Source organism: Sebastes umbrosus, chromosome 16, assembly GCF_015220745.1.
Source record: "Sebastes umbrosus isolate fSebUmb1 chromosome 16, fSebUmb1.pri, whole genome shotgun sequence".
NCBI lineage: Eukaryota > Metazoa > Chordata > Actinopteri > Perciformes > Sebastidae > Sebastes > Sebastes umbrosus.
This window is the reverse complement of record NC_051284.1, coordinates 1,521,919-1,544,264: the sequence shown is the minus strand read 5'-3', so window position 1 is coordinate 1,544,264 and position 22,346 is coordinate 1,521,919. Positions and strand designations below refer to the sequence as shown.

Sequence of the window (22,346 nt, the reverse complement as noted above, 5' to 3'; positions counted from 1 at the left end):
GATATATCATCTTTTTTATTCCACATATTCCTCTTCCTTGTCCAAACCTGGCACCTACATTACCCACAATGCAATTGTTATTCTAGTTAGCAGCTATTGTGTCCTGTAGCCTCTAGCCTGCAGCAGAGATGAGCAGCAGGCTACAGAGCTCTGGTAAGCTCACTTCTTTCTAACTCCACACCTCCACATTTTGAAGACAATCACTTGAGGACATTTGTCCAACTTAACACAGCTCCCTCTGGAGACACTTTTTCACATATGCAGTAGCACTCCCCAACACCTGAAAACACGTGCTGAGGGGAAATGTGTTGCCTGTATGTGCCAACATTTTTTTCTTTTTTTAGCAAATATCTGGATGTGATTGGATGGAGGGGAGTGTTAGGGCTGGAGTATGTTCTATGTAGTAGTCTTCAACTGTCAACTGAAGACACTGACGTCAGTGTTTAAGCAACCTTGGGAGAGTTTACATTTTACTTTTAAAAACACAGATTTTTAGGCTGATTCCTTTACTTTTAGGTCCAATAACTTTCCAGCAAGATTCAGTATTTCTCCACCAGAATTGTATACCTGGCGGTGTGAACCATCTATGAAATAAATAAAAGTGAAAATAGAAACAAAGTTCTAAGACGGTTTATAAGCAGTTGTTGATTTTCAGAGGGATTTCTCTGAAAGAAATGTCCCATTTAAAGAAAACTTGCAGAAAATATGAAAGAGATGCTTCTTTTAAATAAAACTTTGCTTAGCTACATACCGTATGAAAAACACAAATAAAGTCAGAGACTTCATGACCTGAATGGACCATGTTGATGGGACATTGTAAACCTGTCAAAATATGTAGTGAATACTGTATGTAGTGAAGTAACAAAATAAGAAAAAATAAAATAAAAAATGAAATGTTCTGGATTTTGTCACTCCTACTGTTTATCTATTACTTATTTCTATTTAAGTATGATTTTAGTTTTTTCCACCAGAGTTCCCATAATGCTTTGGTGAAGAACGGCTGTTATTTCTGACTCAAAAGGAGACACAGTGTATGTAAATCTGTAAAATAAGACACGTATTGTAAAACAAAGAAATAAATGAATCTGCCATTTAAAGCATAAAAAGGCACTTTAAAGTGTGTCCTCTCGAATGTGTCCTCTCTAATGTGTCCTCTGAGAAGAGGGATAAGACCAGGGGGGAGGAAACTCCTCCACTGGTCCAACACTGGCAGCAGGATCACCTCGCTGTCTAGCTGAATCTTATCTAAATCCTTCCTGTTGTTTCTCTCACCTCCCTACTTCTACCTCTACCTCTCCTTCTTTTACTTTGCTGCTAACATCAACAGCATTGATAAGGTCTGTGTGAGTGCGGACAGAGAGAAGCAAGACAGACAATGCAGACCTAAATATGAGTAGTAATAGTGTCTTCACCTGTTCGTTCTCCTTATAGTCCTGCAGTGCCACACACTCACAGCGATCATCCTCCAGGTTGTAGCCGGTGGTGATCTGCACATCAACAACTTGTTACTAATTCAATCTTCATGTTGTTCATGTTAAACATGATGATGTTCATCAAAACAACAATATTGTGTGCAAGTGTGTGAGCGTGAGATAAAGATTTTACCAGTCCATTTGTGTGGTTACACATGTCCCAGAGGGGGATTAGGGCCAGAGTGATCCGGCTGCCGTCCTCTGTAGGGATCTGGTTCTGGCGGGTCATCACCGAGGACACTGCCCACCTGCCACATACGATCAACCAATCACTGCTTGTTACATTTACTCCACTGACATCCTGGACAATAGCAGTTCTTGCTTCATAAAGGAGAAGGAAGTTCATTGACATTGGTATTGCCGAGCAGAGAGAAGCCTTGCATCAGATGAGGATGGAGGGAGAAGGAAGGAGGATGGAGGGAGGATGAGTAGAAGAGTGGAGGGCGAACAGAGCAGAAAAGGAGGAAAAGAAGAGGAAGGAAGATGGAGAGAGAAATGCAGGGAGGAGAAGAGATTAAAGTAATAATTCATCAGCAGCCCACTTTCTCTCCTCCTTTAGCATGCAAGAACTTAGCATCGTGAAGAATTCCAGTTTATTACTACTTGGGTGTTGTGTTTTGGAGTTTTGGCCATTATCTCCATCAGCTATAGGAACATTGCACTTACTAAGTTAGTTGGTGAAATCTGAGTTATCGCTGACATGTAGGTTATCTAAGCTAGGGGTGAGGGGGAAAACGATTCAGTTAAGGCTGGCTCACACTAAAAGATGTTTCAGATCTTAACAGATGTGTAAAATGTGAGAGCCCACACATAACGACATGTTGTGTTAAATCTAACAGTTTGGTTCCTATAGTGTGTGGAGAGCAACGATCCGGCCAAAACAGCACACCACACACTAACAGATTCATTCATGAACAACAAGAGTCCCCACTAAAAAAAAAAGGGAAATCTCGTAAAATCTCTCGTTTTTTTTCACTGCTTGTTTTCCTCCGGTCTGTGAAATCTTGCCGATGCCGTTAGGAGCACAGAGGAACATGATTTTTTTCAGGTTACCTGTTTCATCTACTACTGTCACCATATAGCGACCGTTTTATAAAAATAACTTTTTCTAATCATATTTGCTCCAATCTCGCCTACTTCAGCTTTAAATATTTACGATTTGAAATCGGTGTGGCCAAGATGGACGTCTGAGCAGATCGGGGGATGGAAACAACACTCTTCTTCCATCACACAATAAATTCTGGTTTATTGTGCGATTGCTTGAATTATTCTAGGAACATATTCTTAGAGGAACGACACACACAAACATGTAGAAGATGATATGACAATCTGAATACAAGCCCATTTTGCACACACACTTATACACACACACTGACCTGTAGTCATCAAATGTGAAGCTGTCCTTCAGGGGCAGTTTGCTGGCGGCGGGATGAGTCTGGGGATGGAAGGAAGAAGGTGGACGAGAGGAAAGAGGGAGAGAAAAGGAAAAAACACAAATCAGAATGAGGAATTACATTATGCAGGTATGCTGGAGGGGGGCTGCCTGACAGGGACGCCTAACAAGAAGGACTGGGAGTAGGGGGCCACCACTGGGGCCGCATGTATGTGTGTGTGTGTGAGTGTGTGTGTGTGCTTGGTCCGTTAGTAAAGTCGCCACTCACATACATCACTGTCAATTTAATTTGTTGTGGCCAGTAGCCGTCATAAATCTGCCTCAACAATTTGGGCCTGAAACGGTGTGTGTGTGTGTGAGTGTGAGTGTGAGTGTGTGTGTGTGTGTGTATGTGTGTGTGTGTGTGTGTGTGTGTGTGTGTGATGGAGAGTGCGTGTCTGTCAATGCCACCGGTTTCTCCGTATAAAGCCACAGCCACCACCTACCAGAGCCATTTACAGGAGAGAGATGAAAGAGAGAAAGAGAGAGAGAGAGAGAAAGAGGAAAGGAGTTCAGTGGATTGCATAATGAAGAGAAGGAGGAGACAGAGAATGAAATGAAATAAAAGGAGGGGGAAAAGAGTGAGAACTGAGTAAAGAGAGACAAAAGTAAAAGTAGGAAGGGAAGGCAGAGTAAGGAGGAGTAGAGGAGAGGTGAGGGAGACCACTGTTCAGTGATAAGAGTCTATGAGAAAGAGTATAAGCTGTAAATCAGCTCTAAGTAAATGATAGGCATGCAGATTCATCAGGGATGAAAAGGGAAACAAAGATATGAAAACAATTTAATAAATTAAAATAAAACATTTTACCTTCAAAAAGTATGCTACTAGTTATGGAGTCCAATTTCTCTCCTTACTGAACAAATACTTATACTTATTTAACAATCCAACTATATTTTTGGGAATAAAAATAATACAAATATCTGTACTTATTATTATACGTATTATCTTTATCAACTTTAAAAGACAGCCAGAATCTACATCAGTCAAAAGAAAAAAGTTCAACTTCTTGTCACTTTCATTGGTACACTGTCTCTTCTTCCGACTGACACTGACAGTCATTACTAATACCCCAGTACAGTAGTTCAAGTGTCAAAGACAGACAGAGTTCTCCTGCTGAGGTTACAGGGACTGAGGCAGCATTCTGCCCACTGGTAACTTTGGTAAACTTATAAAAATAACATTCCTGACACTTCTGTATTACACTGTACGGACACTGTACAGACACTGAACAAACATTTTCCCAATAAGACAACAGGTGACTCACAGTAGGTCATAAAACTGAAAAGCATCCATAATGCTATGTAATGGAAAATAGGCAAAATGGACTAAATAAATAAAATGATACGAAATAAAACTTGTGCATTAAGAGGAGTGTTTCAATTAGTTCCACATTGGCTATATGCTAATGTAAATGCCAATTACTTCTGTAATGTTAATTGTTTTATGCCGGTCTGCTTTAATGTCTAAAGGCTGCTTGAAAGCAGCGGGGATAAGGAGTTGGGCTCCGGGTTGTTTTTTCTTCGTCCCGGTGATCAGCTCATCCGGAAGATGCCATCGAATGTGCGTTAGGATGTTTAATGCGTTAACGTTCCATTCACATCCCCTACAACGGTGGAGCGACGCCATCATCGTCTTATACACAACTCTCTCTCTCCATTGCTGTTGTAGCTGACCGGCGGGACCTGCTGGCTGGTCTTCCAGCTCCAGCGTTTAGACTCGCACGCCAATCCTCTTGTGCTAACCTCAGCACTTGTTCCTAGCGGTGTATGGCTATAAGTTTCTGAGTGGAACTCACGCTTGAGAATTTTGGTTCTGCATTGTGTGCATCAATCTAGAGGGTCCGATATCCACCCTCATAAAATGGTGTGAGAAACACTGATGTACATACAGGTTTTGGAGCAACATGTGAACATGTGAACTTTGCGGTTTTGGTACTTCCGTGTAGTTTGTGTTGGATCAGTGTAGCGTAAGAAGTTACAAACAGTACCTTTAAGTTTTTCAGTTGGAACATTAAATATCTCGTCATTGTACAGTTTTCAATTTAATATATGTCAAAAAGGATTTGAAAATTATCGCATTCTGTTTTATTTGCTTTTTAATGCAGTCCCGAAGGTTTTTTTAATCAGGGTCGTAGAAGTAAAGCCCACAGTCTCACACTTTAAAAACACCTGGTCTAAGCAGAATATGACTTATTTCTAGAACCCAAGACAGACAAAATAACTCCCCCCCCACTTTGCAAACCAAAGGAAAATAGAAATAAAGGCAACTGCCACGATAAAGTAACAACGAAGCCAGGTTGGGTATTCTCTGGTAGAAAACTGAAGTGATAACACTAAAGATCTAAAATACAGATAACATTTTTTTACTTAAACAGCCCCCCCCGCTACCCATACGCTAATGTACTGTAGGTTGAGAAGTGCTTACATGCAAGAGGTACAGCTCTGTGTTTGGGGGAATGTCAGTAGTGGTTGTGCCTGTCTGTATACATCAGTATACATCAGAATATATCAGTCTGTGTGGCTGATCATACATCCAACACTACGGACAGACAGAGGACAGGGAGGCGAGGATGGGGGTGGAAAAAGAGAGCGAGAGGGGTTTTTGAGGAAGGTACATTCAGGTCAATTCAATTCAAAGCCAATGTGACAAGCTAATTTTCCAGCCCGGTCATCTGAGGAGGAGGGAGGGCGGGGCGGAGCGAGGGGCTACACGAGGAGGGAAGAGTGTGTGTGTGAGTGTGTGTGTGTGTGTGTGTGTGTGTGTGTGTGTAAGAAAGGAGATGTATCAAAGATGAGAGGGCAGGACACACACACCTCCACGAGCCCTCCTTGCTCAGTCTCCATCTCAAGCCAAGTGCAACACAGAGCTGTGTGTGTGTGCGGGTGTGTGTGTGTGTGTGTGTGTGTGTGTGTGTGTGTGTGTGTGTGTGTGTGTGTGGTAGGGGACGGGGGGGGGCAAATACAGCAAAACAGCACTCTACCATCCAGATATCACAGTTAAACACAGACTGATACCAGTGTTTCCTATACATTGATGTATTTGTGGCAGCCCGCCACAATATCAACACCGACTGCCACATATTGATTTTCTATGTTTTTTTATATTTAAAAAACATACTTCACCGTAGAGCTTCGCCCAGCACATTGAGTCGCTTACCACAAAATTTGTCCACATGACTCTGTCCACACCTTAGTAGTTTGAACTTTTGGTGATAAACAACCAAGCAGTGCCAGCAACAATTGGCATATTAGGTGAATGCAGGCTAAAAATCACACATGTGCTCTCGTATAATCCAAATAACCGGAACTGTACAGCACTCGGAGCATGCATGTCGGTGTCATCATACCAGACCATGACAAACTAATGCACCCGGTGTAAATATCTGTAATAAGAAACGGTTAGGTTTTCTCATCTTCCTAACACTTTAGCCACGGCAAAAGTTAATAAAGACACCTGCGTCAGAAAGGTCAACTTTTTTAGTTTGCAATGAACTCTACGTTGTAACCTGTGGTACCTTTAAACTTGTACATAGCTGGGTCTTCCACTTGTTTTACCTGTTTAAGACTCAGCTTCAACATTCAATCAATGTATATCAATACATAATGGAACACACACAATCACAGGACACACTAGCATATCCACCTCAAATCTCTGCCCATCAGTATTTTGACTTATAAAATATCATTAATCCTTATAGCAGGATGTCAGCTGTATGTGATACATACACAACCAAAAGTCACTGTGGCTAATTGGTGGGCCGCTAGTAGTTCAGGCTGTGGCTCAGAAGTACAGTGTGTTGTCCACTAATCGGAGGATCATCAGTTCGATCCCCGCCTCCTCTAGTCAACATGTTGAAGTGTCCTTGAACCCCAAATTGCTCCGAAGGCTGTGCCATCGGTGTGTGAATGACTATTTAGACTAGAAAAGCACTATATAAATACAAGTCCATTTAACATACACATAAGACACCAAGAAAATTCCACATTTGCGTAATGGGATAGTATGGAAACATGAAAACCCTTCAGGACCACAACGCTGAGAAAATGAGCAGCAGAGACCATGTATCAGAGTCTCCACGGCATCCAGAGAATGTGGATTAACACTACTATCAACATCAACCAAATGGACAGCATGAGACTATGACCAGTACCTAAAGGCTCCTCCAGCACTGGGATTCTTCTTCTATCTCACTGACATTAAGTCATTTAGAACACAACACTGCCACCTAGTGGATTCTACTGAAATTGCTTTGTAAAGTCATTTTCAAAGAAGAGTAACCAAAGCATTTCTCTGTTAAAACTAATCAAACACACTATGTGAGATGGGCTAATAAATGTGTGTCTAAATGAAAAGATTCCGCCAAATACAGATATCATCATGCCTGCAAAACATTCAATCCCCTAATTAAAACAAACACCTGGCTAATAGAATGAATTCTTAGAAAATTATTTCTTTCAGTGCTTCTTTGATAGAAGGGGACTTCAGAGAGAAGGACTGTGATGAGTTGTGATCAAAGCTGAGCTGTCATTTCACCATGCTTCAGATTAATAATGGGACATTAGCATATTTTGAGATTACTCTCCCACTTTCTGTTGTCTGGGCCTGGTAACCATTATTTCATCATATACCATAATCACTGTCTTTATATTTGATTCCATTTGTGGCACATGGACACTGGACTGAAAACGTCTTTCTGTGATCATCTGAAAAGTTGAAAGAAACTGTCCCAGAGTTAGCTAGAAAGCTACATTTGAATTCAGACAGGGGTACAGAGGATAAACATGACATCATATAAAACTAAGAGCACTTTCCATTTAAAGCATTACATAATGCAAAAAATGAAATAGAAATACTCTATCATACATCAAATTATGATTAGAAGATGTTTATACGCCAGACAAAATTCAAAAGGAGGAAAAATATCAGTAAACGTAATCCTTAGCTCAACAATGACAAGAGATCAGACCATCTGTTTGTTCAGCTTTGCTTTCACTTCCTCTACCGAGGAACAGTGTGTAGGATTTAGCAACATCTAGCAGTGAGGTTGCAGATTGAAACCTCTCCTGTGTGCCAAGCGTGTAGGAGAACTAAAACGTGAATGGCTCTATCTAGAGTTGTTGTAAGAGTAGTGTAGGTCGTTTGGAGAATAGCAGAGTCAGTGGCCCTGTTCACACCTGGTATTAACATGTGTCCTCTGTGATCACCAGTGGACAGCTCCAAGTACAGGTGTGAACACACTAAAGACGCATTGAGGACGCATTGAGATCGGATCTTTCAGACCACATTCAGAGGTGGTCTGGGCCACATATGACCACATTCTTTTAGCAGTGTGTAGTGAATGCGTCCTGGCCACATTACGGACCGCCTACTCATCTGATGTCCAGCTGGGATCACCGCACCCCTCAGGTGAATAAACAGGCAGACACGGGCGCTTGTCAGCATGGAAACGGCCTCTTTGTTCTACTGTATCCTGTCGGCACAACTGTATTTTATTAAATTATTATCTTGTTTATAGGGTACATATCTATAGACTATCAGACTGGGAACAGGAAGTGTATTATTATCATACTGTCGGAGACATGTCGGTGTTTTTGTTCCGCTGCTTTGCGCGGAGCTGACATCCGACCGCCTGTTCTCTGTCCTCCCCGGCTCTCTGGAGCGCTGTACCCGCTGTTGTCTGGCAAAAGCAGCGGTGCCGGCGACGCGAAGCCCCGGTACCACCGGTTCAATAACTTTTTATTTTGATGTTAATACAATGTACCAAAATTCATGAATATGTAGGATATTACTACTGACATTCCTGTAGTATTACGTCACAACGGCTGCTGTACTAGCCGTGTGTTTACTACGTGTTTATTTACATATAGAGCGGGGAAGTGAGATCGGATCACAAGTGGTCACTGGAGATGCATGTGGAGACGCATTGTAATGCCAGGTGTGAACAGACGTACTTAAAGCTGTCCACTTGTGATCCGATCACTGAGGACGCATGTTAATACCAGGTCTGAACAGGGCCTCTGTGTGGTAGCTAATGTGTATGAGCGAACAAGTGATGTAGTGGAGCAGAAGACAGAGTTAGTTTATCTCTGAGAATATCAAGTGAATGTTCAGTGGAAGTTTCAGTTTGTGCAGAAATAAGGGCCACTGTAGAAACATGTCAGCCGGCGATGGAACGGGGGGAATGGAGACAGACAGACAGAAAGACATGTCAGCCTGCTGCACCACGCTGCACTGCGAAGCTTTGAATACCTTCGAATGTTTCTCACCGAAGTTTCGAAGCCCAAGACTTTTTATTGGGGACAGCCCTACTGTACAGTTTTATTTTTCTATTTAGGTGTAAGAATATTTCCGTTATTGACTTTTTGCGAGATCCCGGCTCCAGCCTCTCTACGACCCCTAACGGTATAAGCGGTTGCAGATGATGATGGACTTTTTGCGAGTTTATTTTGTTTATCTAACAGACTAAAAAAGTTAAGAGAGCTTGTGTAACGTAGCAAACTCACCGCTCGCATGCAATGCATCCTGGTACATTTATGCACAGCCGGCACGGCTCCGCAGCAGGAGAAATCAGCTTTCTCGACACGGACTGGGGAATTGATTTCTTCAGGGGACTACATTTACCATCAGCACTGATTGGACATCCACATAAAAGACGGCGAATTTTCACTTTAAATTAAATGAAGGAAAAATAGGATAAAGAGCAAAAGGTGTTGCAAATATAGTCTTGCTTCAGGAAATTGGTTCCTGAATGTTTTTTGGAACCAAGAAGTCTTGTTTCAAAGTATTGATTCCACACCAGGATTTCCACCAGTGTGTTGCAAGTGGCCCGTCGGCCCTAGGTTGACTCCCCGCCGGGCCTAAGCAATGGGGAATTACGTATTATTAAGATGTTTTTTAAACTAAAATGTGTTATACAAGTAGAGAACTCCTTAAAGGAATAAAGTGTGTAGGTTGTGTGCTTAATGTTAGTGAGAGAGAGAGATAATAGAGAGAGATAATAGAGAGAGAAAGAGAGAGAGAGAGCGTGTATGAGACGGTGAGTAGCCTGTGAAGTTAGCAGTAACCATTACGTTATACTGTAGCTGTGAAGAAGTGAAGTGAAAACGCCCGTATGGGTGTGTAGGGCCTTTAACATCAAAGTGTTATTTATTAGTATTACTTTTTGCTGTAATTGGTCCAACTGGTCTTAACTACCTTAGGTGCCGTTATGCCATTTAAATGTCAATCACATTTTATGTCATCTCATATTCCATCCATCTACCGCTTATCCTGCCATCTCATATTGAATGTAAATGGTAAGTGGACTTGCATTTATAGAGATCCTTTCTAGTCTTCCGACCACTCAAAGCTCTTTACACTACATGTCAGCATTCACACATTCACACACTGATATCAGAGGCTGCCAAGCAAGGAGCCAACCTGCCCATCAGGATCTAATCTAGATACTCATTCACACACCGATGGCTCAGCTTTTGGGAGCAATTTGGGGTTCAGTATCTTGCCCGGGGTCACTTCAACATGCAGACTGGATTGACCCGCCGATCATTCGATTAGTGGATGACCCGCTCTACCTCTGAGCTACAGCCGGTTGTAGTAACTACAACCATCACTGGGGTAAAAGAATGAAGTCTCTAACAATGGAAATACAAGTAAATGACCCCTACCTCAAAGCTATAACTATGTACAGTATTAGATCTTTTTCAAAACAAAGGTTCACAAGTCAACAGGTGAAATTACTTACAGTAATAATGGCTTCATTCCATTTAGATTTACCTTGAATTGATCACTGTCATGGCTCGTTGACATTATTAGTAACACCTGCGCTTTTCCTGCTGTGACAAGTCAAAATGTCTTCTATGAAAAAGGTCTACAGGAAGGGGTATGAACTGGTAATTGTCTACTTTTGGATTTCTCTTTTCGTCTATGCATGTTTTCTGGGCTTCCAAAGGAACGCTCACTCAACATTTGGCACATTTTTACTGTGTATTATCTACAAATCATGAATTTACAATATTTATATGCACAGTATGTATGTGTCTGTATGTCTGCCTACCTGTATCAGTTTGTAGAAGTAAGCGTACTGGCGTGCAGTGTTTTTATACTGGCTCAGGACGTCCTGGACCGCCTGCGTGCCCAGCAGCACCTGCACCTCTTCCTGTTGGTAGAAAAGTGGCGTATCGTACTCCTGAGGAAGACTACGGATGTACGGCAACCAGGATGAAGCAGGGTTGGCTCGCTCACACAGCAGGTGGAAGGCCAGCGTCACATTGCCCATGGCCTGAAGGATCCTGTCCTGGCTATACAGAGGACCTGAGACAGAGGTTACAATCAGTTAGCTGAACACTACTTTGAGTAGACTGAATATCTTGTGTTACTGATGTCATACAGGTTGAAATTAGCACACTCTGAAAGTGAAGCAATGGTAATCTCACAGAACACCTGTGGTGGAAGAGATTAGACATGCAACAGCCTCCTACGTACTGTTAGAACTTGCAACAGTATATTTCCACATGTGGTTAGGACAGTCTTCACATTGAAATATTCATTGAAATGCTATTGAAACAATATTTACTGTATACGTAACCTAGACATCTAAAACAGTAAGTTACAATATGCCACAACAGATATCCTTAAAGGGACTGTTTGTAAGAATCAGAAATGTCTTGTAACAGCGACACCTGTGGCCGTTAAGTCAACGAAAGTCAGCGTCCTGTTGCTCGCGCTCGCCCGTGTGCACGCGCTAACTGAATGTGAGCGAGCATCCTTCAAAACAGTGAGGCGACACACGTCAGCTAAAAGCACAATATCACTCTACATTTCAGCTGCTTGGCAGTAATGTTAGCTGACCAGACGGAGGTCTCTCCATGAATCAATGCTGATCCTAGTGTTGGCTTTTCCTGCTTCAGCCTCCCGACCGCGGCCGGAGGGAGACACCAGCACCCGGTCAGAGATGATAAAGTAACTCGCTGCGGAGCCCCGTCACTTCACAAGACATGGGAAACCTCTGTTGGTCTGAAGGAGCTGCAGCAGTTATTTCTGCACAAACGTCCACTGTACATTCACTAGATATTCTCAGAGCTAAACTAACTCTCCTGCAGTGTGTAGTGAACGCGCATGCACGTGTAGAGATGGAGCGAGCTGAGTGAGAACGAGCGCGGTGTGTGAATGAAGGCAGGCAGAGGAGCAGAGACTCCGGCCATGGAGACCAAAGTTATGGTCTCCCCCTCCGACCGCGGCCAACACTGTTTAACAGACGGGCTTCACTAGATAGAACTTTGTGGTTTTGGGGCTTCCGTGTAGTTTGTGTTGGAGTCTGAGTCTGAACAGCGTAGCCACACGTGAGCGCGCATGGGACACCGACCAGGAATGATTTATACGTGGAAGATGTAACAAACAGTCCCTTTAACATGAAGTTTTTTTCCTCTGCTGTAAATCATGCATAATTATCTCTGCCAGGCTTTTGGTCGGATGTGTTAGTGTGCGTGCATGTGTGTATCTGTCTTTCTGTCCACGGCTAATCTTGCATACTACTGGAACCATCAGCCTGATACCTTCTGTGCTCATTTATGACTGCATGCTCAAGGACCTCTCGTGGTTGCAGCTATTTTATGGACTGTTTTATTCCATCATTGACTGCTGACTCCTCACTCCTCTTAACCGGCCAGTAGGGGCCGCAAGTGATCAACAACTGCTTCAGTAGCAAAAGGCATTTCCGGCTATTGGCTATAGGCTAAAAACAAGCCTAACTTGTCCGTTGCAGCCAGCATTTCGGACTTTGTTGTGGCTCGAGATGACAACCATAGAAAAGTTTGGCGTCATTTTGAACCGGAGCCAATGCAGATTAATTCCATACCTGGTATGTTATGATCCACAAAAGATAGGCATGATACGAGAGGAATTAATCCCTGTGCAGATCTGCACTCTACTGAATGTACTTTTCTAGTTGCTCCTGGAATGGCACCATTCCCTCATTGGGGCCCAAATAGTTTGATGTTGTTTGATGTATACTTATCATCTTAAGTCCTTACCCAGTACCGAGTTCTGGGCCGACTCCACAGTCATTAGCATCTTCCTGGGAATCCACAGGAATAGTTCCTCTGCCTGCATATACACACACACACACACACGCACACGCACACAGAGAGAGAGAGAAACAGTGTAAGCATTACTCAACACAATGGAAATGGAAGTGTTTCCCTCAGGATTTTGTGAGACTGTGGTGGGGGGATCTCAGATCATCTAGAGATTATCATCTCAGATTAGGGCTGCTTGATTATGAAAAAAATCATAATCACGATTATTTTGGCCAATATTGAGATCATGATTATTAAACACGATTACTCATCGTCTTTGGAAACATCATGCATTTCAAAAGAAAATGTTGTAGCCTGCATGTTAAAGTTAAATGAATCAATCTGGTGCACTTTGAGAGCAAAACGAAGAAGCTAGATCTATGAAGAACTCTATGAAGCTCCAGTAAACAAGGTTGTGCTGTAGCAGTGGTGGAATGTTACTAAGTACATTTAGGCTACTCAAGTAGCCTACAGTACATAAGTACAATGTTAAGGTAGTACTTGTTCTTAACTTGAGGATTTCCATTTGATGTAACTTTAAACATCTACTCCATTACATCTCAGAGGGAAATAAGTATGTTTTATTATCAAGTAGTATACACATATTGAAGTAGTTAGAATGAGCTCCACCTTTACCAGCTGCTATATTCAAGTTATGAACACAACAATGCATCAGTAATTATAATATAATGATTATGAATTACAATGAATCCCTCTGAAATGGGCCACGCTGGTCTCAATACTGTACCTCACGCTGGTCTCAATACTGTACCTCACGCTGGTCTCAATACTGTACCTCACGCTGGCCTCAATACTGTACCTCACGCTGGCCTCAATACTGTACCTCACGCTGGTCTCAATACTGTACCTCACACCGATGAGACCAGCATGAGGGATTGCATTGAAGCTAGTGTGAGGGTCTTCAATGCAGTCCCTCACGCTGGTCTCAATGCATTCCCTCATGCTGGTTTCAATGCAATCCCTCATGCTGGTCTCACTTTTAATAGAGTTTAAACTTGTTCTGAGAGCTTTTTGTGCCATTTTTGCCAGAACTAAATATTGGGGATTCTTTAGGTGATAATTTGCAGCTTGAGAAAGACCAAAACTGATGAATTATCATTATGAGGCTGTACAAAGTAGCAGGACGCACTAGTGGCCTTTCCTTTCACATCAAGCAGCTTTTTGGCCAGGCTACCCGATGGATGAGGCCATCGATTGTGGTTCAACACATGATCCTTTGGATGGTTTGAAATAAAAGTCATGTTTTGGAAAAAATAAGCTTTTTTCCCCCTTTTAATACTCCATTGTTTCAGTTTGAATTTCATTGTGCTTCTCTATACTGTAAAGGTTTTGAAACAGAGTTTTGTAGTGAGTATTACCTGTAGGACATCCACACCATGCAGAATTGTGCTAATTGATATGTGTTTTACAGAATTCACAAACTGTCAGATGTCTGTACAGCACACACTTAAAAACAAACTGAGGGGATTAGAAAGAGAAGTATGTGATCATTTCAATGTTCACTGTAAGCATGTCTGTAACACAATGTATTAATCGTTGCTATTTGTTTCTCCCTCCAAGATCCCAGCAGACAAGTGATCCCAACAAAATAAAAGGTCAAAAAGCATTGTGTTGTCCTTTCCCTGTTGTTTCATGAATGTACAGTACACTATGTAGTTATTTGTCCAGTGAATTTCAGCCATTTCTAATCTTAACTACCTCTAACAACAATATGAACAGCAGTCTTCATAAACACAATATAACCGTGACAATGACTGTCACATCAATGATTATAAAAATAAAAATGAATGGTCACAATGTTAAAATAGCAGTACTTGAATGGTGATATGTATTCAGTTAAGAACTTATTTTTTATTAGCCAAATAAAAATAAGGCAAAATACATATATAAGAAGGCCAATTGGGATCATATTTTATGTGAAGCATTATGACATCATTTCCAGTTATGGTACCAAGTTTCATGTCTCTAGCTTGTTCCAGCTCAGCAAATTGAGCGAATGCGCCGATCAATATGACACTTCAGATCTTGGTTAATACTTGCCCCCAGAGCATGTACACCAAATTTGATGAAATTCTGTCTTCTAGGTTTTGAGGTACAGGTTCTTTATATTTGTCGCACCCCCTCTGGGTTGCTATCGAGCCCCCTTGCCACACCCAAGCACAAGAATAATATCAGATAATAGATTTTAGCACTTGTAATACTTGTGCCAAGTTTTTTGTTTGCAAGCATCTCTAGCCCTTCAAAAACAACTAACTGTTTCATGGTGTATGATGCGTCGCCACGGCAAGTGCGTTCAACGAAAGCTCAAAAGCTCTGAGGTCTGGCATCATGAATGTCTTAACATCATGCTGACCAAATTTGAAATCGATTGGGTTAAATCTCTTGGAGTTTGTTAAAGTACAGTGCCTGGAAATGGTAAAAAAAAAAAAGAAAAGGGTCAAAATTCAAAATGGCCGACTTCCTGTTCAGTTTATGGTAGGGCTGTCCCGAAAACAATTTTTTGGGCTTCGAAGCTTCGGTGAGAAATATTCAAAGGTATTCGAAGCTTCGCGGTACAGCGTGGTGCAGCAGACTGACATGTTCTTCTGTCTGTCTGTCTCCATCGCCCCCGTTTTAGTCAGGCAGTGCCCAGGGCAGTGCCTTTACCGCACTACTGAACACACACGCACCTCTTCACACAACAAACAGCGATATTTCAATCTGAGAATAACTAATAATGATTCATGTTGGATATGAATAATGAATGTTGTGGGATTGTTCCTTATTTCATGGGTTATTTGGGGATTTATAAATTTATATTACATATTTATATATACATGTATATATATATTTTTTTTTTAAAAGCCTAACCCTAACCCTAACCCTAACGAAGAATTTGAATACTGACTAACAACGCTGTTTTTTTTATTTTTCCAATTCGTTTGGAACAAAAACCAAAGAACCATACACAGATTGTTCTCTCACAATCTCTTAGTGCACACACTACAAAATATACAGTCTATCTTTTTCGCATAAAAACACACAATTCAAATGATTAGGAAATAAATGATTGTATATTTGTATTGAAATACTTGCTTTGATTAAAAATAAATCTTGGCATTAGTAGTTTTAATTATGTATTATAAGTTGCTTAGAGCTAGTGTTAGGAAGTTACACAGGTCACAATTCCCTCTCTAATATATATTTTATATTGCTGTAAAAAGCATCTCCTTCAAACTGTATTTATTTATTTTCTTGGCAAAAATTACATTTTGTTAACACATCATGATAACGTAATTTACCTTTGCTCAATAATAGTTTTTAGTGAATAGAACTTGAATGCATAGTGTAACTCAATGCAACCTCTGTTAACGTAAGCTGTTAGCTCCGTTATTTAACCAAGCAGGACCGTGCTGCCCACCAGCTGCTAACTGCTAAAAACTTGTTAAGGGATCGGCAATTAGAAAACATTAATGCCAATCTCCCGAGTGCATGCCTAAAGATAACTCCTCATTTCAACGTATAGTAGAAACAGGGTCCCTGACAAAGGTTCAGTCGGCGCTGTGCAGCTCTGCGTTGCGAGCGGCCAGTTACAATGCAATCAAACAAAATTTGTAGCTGCGTCGCATTCAGTTAGGACACGGACAGCGTAATCTCATTGAGACACACAGCCTCATTCTCAAGAGAGACCTGAATAAACTTGACAGCCACAGGGGGCCCCTAGAGAGGATATTTGGTGGCCACTGAGTAACTTATTGTGGCCACAGGCCATTGGGCCACGGTTAATGTCGGACCCTGTAAGGTAGAACGTTATCTCTGTTGATGCAGTTTGTTTGCTTGCTTCTATGGCTGGGCAGGATCACACAGGCCAAAACAAAAACAGGCATTCTGCAACGGAATGGAAATGTCAAAGCTTGCATAATAGCTGTAGCATTGTTATTGGAGAAGCCAGTATTTCAACTTAGCATGTTTTCTTGATCTCTGATGACATATGGTCATTTTATGATTTAATACAGTTTATTTTTTTTAGAGGGGTTGTGTGGGGGACAGAGGATGTTCAGGGGGAGTCAACAGTAGATGTCACATAGAAGTGGTGTACATCATCTGAAAGCTGGAACCTGAAAATGTATTTGAGATGCAGCTCAGCACTGTGTGTCAAGTTGTAAACAAGAAATGAAAATTAACAAACTAATCATTAACTAATTGATTAATTAAAATCAATTATGAAAGTGTATAAGAACATTCATTATCCGTAACCACTTAACCTATTCAGGGTCATGGGGGGGCTGTACCCGATCCCAGCTGACATTGGGTGAAGGCGGGGTTCACCCTGGACAGGTCTCCAGACTATCATCACTATCAACAGAGCTGACACATAGAGACAGACAACCATTTACACTCACATTCACACCTATGGGACATTTAAAGTCAACCATGAACCTAACCTGTATGTGTTTGGACTGTGGGGTAAACCACGCTGACACGGAGAGAACATGCAAAGTCCACACAGAAGGGCCCCAAGCCGGGTTTGAACCTGCGACCCTCCAGCTGTGAGGCGACAGTACTAACTACTGCACCACCGTGCAGCCTGGGCTTAGAACATTATGGTATAATTGATACCATTTGTTACACAGAGTTGGTGCTATATTTAACCATTTTTTACCACTTGAGAATTGATAAAGATTATCAATAATCCCTCCAGAATACCACATTAAGACACCAAGACCTTGAGGAACACCATAGAAAAAGCTGTGCTGGGATTTTGGATTTGGAAATTTCTGCAAGAATTGCATTTTTTGGCGATTGAATGGCAAGCAATTCTGATCTGGAAACTGTTCAGAAACCCCCTTACTGTCAATCTAGCTAGGAAAGCCATCCATCCTCTGAATGCTCTAGGTCTCTAGTTTGATCCATCCATCCTCTGAATGCTTTAGGCCTCTAGTTTGATCCATCCATCCTCTGAATGCTTTAGGCCTCTAGTTTGATCCATCCATCCTCTGAATGCTCTAGGTCTCTAGTTTGATCCATCCATCCTCTAGGTCTCTAGTCTGATCCATCCATCCTCTGAATGCTCTAGGTCTCTAGTTTGATCCATCCATCCTCTGAATGCTCTAGGTCTCTAGTCTGATCCATCCATCCTCTGAATGCTCTAGGTCTCTAGTTTGATCCATCCATCCTCTGAATGCTCTAGGTCTCTAGTCTGATCCATCCATCCTCTGAATGCTCTAGGTCTCTAGTTTGATCCATCCATCCTCTGAATGCTCTAGGTCTCTAGTTTGATCCATCCATCCTCTGAATGCTCTAGGTCTCTAGTTTGATCCATCCATCCTCTGAATGCTCTAGGTCTCTAGTTTGTGGCTGTAAAGTTTCATGAGGCTGTGATTATCCTAGAGGTCACCACAGGTCATTTTATACAGGGAGGTCAAGTTTCAAAAGAATGGTCTCACTACAATAAAATGTCTCCTATGGGGACTAACATCATCACACATGAATACAGTTGGGCTCATTGGATCCACAAGAGTCCCAGCTTTACAGTGATACCCAATTTATGCAATCCCAAGACAGTTTATGGACCTCAGTATGCAGAAATATTCAAACACACCATTTTAGAATAGAAGAAAATAACACATTTATACTGCATGTAAACAACTGCAGGTTTTTTTGCCCCAAACTGCATGTGATTATCATAAAGTGGGCATTTCTGTGAAAGGGAGACTGGTGGGTACCCATAGAACCCATTTATATTCACATATCTGGAGGTCAGAGGTCAAGGGACCCCTGTGAAAATGGCCATGCCATAACTTTGTCAAAATGTAGCGCAACTTTGTAGCATTATTTAGTGTCCAGCATCTTCAACCTAGCTTAAAACCTCTGAAAGACAGAATAGCAGCCTGGGCCCGCCGGTAGGCCATCGGAGCGTTAAAGGGACTGTTTGTAAGAATCAGAAATGTCTTGTTAACAGCAACACCTGTGGCCGTTAAGTCAACGAAAGTCAGCGTATTGTTGCTCGCGCTTGTGCTCGCTCTACATAGTCATCAAGGAGCATAACTCAACACAGTGAGGAGACACACGTCAGCTAAAAGCACAATATCACTCTATATTTCAGCTGCTTGGCAGTAATGTTAGCTGACCAGACGAAGGTCTCTCCATGAATCAATGCTGATCCTAGTGTTGGCTTTTCCTGCCTCAGCCTCCCGACCGCGGCCGGAGGGAACAGGGGAGACGCCGGAGTTTTGGTCGGAGACGATAACGTTTCTCTCTGCGGAGCTCCGTCACTTCACAAGACACGGGAAACCTCTGTTGGTCTGGAGGAGCTGCAGCAGTTATTTCTGCACAAACGTCCACTGTACATTCACTAGATATTCTCAGAGCTAATAACTCTCCTGCAGTGTGGAGTGTGCGCGCATGCATGTGAGAGTGGAGCAAAAGAGCGAGAACGAGCGCGGTGTGTGAGTGAAGGCAGGCAGAGGAGCAGAGTACAGCAGAGACTCCGGTCCTGGAGACCAAAGCTACGGTCTCCCCCGCGTCCTCCGACCGCGGCCAACACTGTTTAACAGACGGGCTTCACTAGATACAACCAAGAGGTTTTTGTGCTTCCGTGTAGTTTGTGTTGGAGTCTGAGTCTGAACAGCATAGCCACACACGAGCGCGCATGGGACACCGACCAGGAATGATTTATACGTGTAAGAAGTTACAAACAGTCCCAAAAAGGGATTAAGTAAAATGATGAGGTTGATTCTGTATTGCACTGGGACTCAATTAAGTGGTTTAAGTACTGTAGAAACTTATATATTATATAAATAAAAGTGACCATCACTGGGTTGAGCTCACCTTGATGTCTCTGGTGGCCTGCAGGCCGTAGCCCTCCGTTCCAAAGTTAGTCACTGTGAAGCTGTCACAGGAGGCCCCGCTTTCCTGAGCCCAGGACATCAAGTCTGGGAGGTAGTCCTCTCTGCTGCCCTCAAACACTATCGACATACCTGAAAACACACACACACACACACACACAACACACACACAGCAACAATGGAAAAAACTTTTATTTTCACCACTAAACTGATCCCTGACTTTAAATTACATAAAATCTAATATTGCTTATCACATAATATTTCTTAAATACTGTGGAATAAAAAGGTTAAAATCATTCATCTGAAAGGGTAAACATATTGTGTGCATAGCTGCATGTACTCACCCTTCTGTTTCTTGCGAATCTTCTCCACCAGGCCTCTGATCTGGATGTGCTCCTCCCACTCTTTACCAGCAGAGGGTGCTGCACTGCTGCATTCTGGAGAAGCACATGCTGACCATAAACACTTCAACTCCATCACTTTCAATTAACTGTACAGACAACTCACACCTTAACCATAGCATGTTAACCTGAAAATAACACACAAAACATTTCTAAACCATCCATATTAAATCATATAGTGCAGAAAACTGTTGCTGCACTGATTTCTACGGCTTCAAATTTTGAAGTATATTGCACTTCTGGTGAAAGCCAACTCAGTGTGATGTAACATCAGTTACATTGTCTTTGACGACCGATGCACAATACTTGGACATCTCTGACTGTAAAACTGCGTTAAGGGTGCAGAACATCTCGGGTTTCGTTCTTTTAGCTTGAGAGACTGTGTGCTTTCAGCTACCAGGATCTTTATCTGTCATGTTTCCTGCTTCCCTCATCTCTGGTATTTCAGGTTGCAGACATGAATAGCAAACGCACACACAGACGTTTACTATTGGGTACATGCATTCATGCACGGTCCCTGTGGACATGGACAGGTGGTGAACTTTAAGTCATTTTGATCATCCCAGCCACATGGCTGGGCTTATTTTCCCCTTTTCTACAATTGTCTTTGTTTTTTTTAAGCTCCAGCCCTCTGTAAGGGCACCCCACTTGTGTCAATGCAGTGACCTCAGTGAAATAAATAAGGGGGCTGATGTTGGTCTGGACATAATCTTACTGCTCTCACGAAAGAGGGATTCAAGAATGACCTCTGGCTCAAAGAAAACACACAGTAAAACACATCTTAAAGCAGCAGTAGGTTAGAATGGAGCAAATATGATTCAAAAAAAGTTATTTCTATAAAACGTTCACTATATCCTGGCAGTAGTGCATGAGACAGGTAAACTGAAAAAAATCATGTGCCTCTGTGTCCTCCGGTGTCCTCCGGTGCTCCTAACGGCATCTGCAAGATTTCACAGACCGGAGGAAAACAAGCAGTAAGAGCTGATCTGGAGTCTGCCGTCTCTGAGCAGCTGTCAATCACTCACGAACTCTGATCAAACGGTCAAACTAGGCAGCGCTGATCAAATATGAATCAATATTCTGTTACTGTGATGCCTATTTCTCACATAAAATGTTTTCAGAAACATATTTTAGTGTACTGTTTAACTGTAGGCATTAGAGTAACAGAATATTAATTCATATTTGATAAGCGCTGCTTAGCTGCCTACACTCGCAGTAATATATTTGCTGTATTAAATCATAAAATTACCATGTCATTAGATATTAAACAAACAGGTTAGGTTGAAATACTGGTGTCTGTGACAACAATGCTACAGCAAGGTTTTCTGCATATTGCTCCTTTAATAGCACCACAACCCTATAAGTTCATTAGCCTATAGCACTCCTTTACTGCAGCACGTAACCACACATACAGTAGCACTGAAGCCAGACAACCTTATTAATGTGTTCAGCAAAAAATATCTCATATGAAAAACATGTTGCAATTCAGTTAGGTTTGTAAAAACAAATACATTCTCCCAGAAGAAATGAGGAATTGGACTTAAAGCCCCCCTGCAGCCAGTTTCACTTCCTGTTTTTTGGTTAACGTTCTTTCTCAAACAGAGAATGGGGGTGTGGTTAATAGTCAGACGTAATTCATTACCATGGCAACCAGATTGCATCGTTTTCCAACCGATTTTAGATGAAACCAGTTTAGATGAATTTAAGTTCATCAGACCACAAATGAGACAAGAATTATCGCACCACACCGACTCTCTCTCACTCTCTCTCTTCTTCACCGTCTCCTCCTGGCGAGGCGGCCGTCTGCCTGCTGCTGGGCTGAACCGAGGAGTCGCACCGCCGCAGGCCGACCACATCGCACCGGAGGACGGATAGACATGTTGCTGTTGTCCGCCGTTTGAAATACCGTTTTGGGACGTTTTGGAGGTGCACCATCCACCAGCACCGGCCGCTCTCTCCTCAGCTCCAGCACCGACACTGCACCGGGCTGCACTGGGATTCATTTATTTCTCTAACGGGACTTTTCTCTGCTTTCTGTTAATTTCTCTCCAGCAGGAGGAGACGGTAAAGAAGAGAGCGAGTGAGAGAGACAGTCAGTGTGTTGTGTTCATTCTGCTGG

At 42.2% G+C, this 22,346-nt stretch overlaps 1 protein-coding gene across 3 annotated transcripts in view; it reads right to left on the bottom strand.

Moving 5' to 3' along the window:
* Window positions 1-22,346, bottom strand: part of setd3 (SET domain containing 3, actin histidine methyltransferase) — a 40,715-nt gene that overhangs the window by 11,322 nt on the left and 7,047 nt on the right. For all 3 annotated transcript variants that reach the window (XM_037747569.1, XM_037747567.1, XM_037747568.1), the window contains exons 3-9: window positions 20,171-20,263; window positions 19,810-19,958; window positions 12,934-13,006; window positions 10,959-11,215; window positions 2,849-2,907; window positions 1,606-1,720; window positions 1,413-1,487 (exon numbers count right to left, since the gene is read on the bottom strand). In XM_037747569.1, the coding sequence (XP_037603497.1) occupies window positions 1,413-1,487; window positions 1,606-1,720; window positions 2,849-2,907; window positions 10,959-11,215; window positions 12,934-13,006; window positions 19,810-19,958; window positions 20,171-20,263 (821 nt within the window). The remainder of the gene's footprint in view (window positions 1-1,412; window positions 1,488-1,605; window positions 1,721-2,848; window positions 2,908-10,958; window positions 11,216-12,933; window positions 13,007-19,809; window positions 19,959-20,170; window positions 20,264-22,346) is intronic.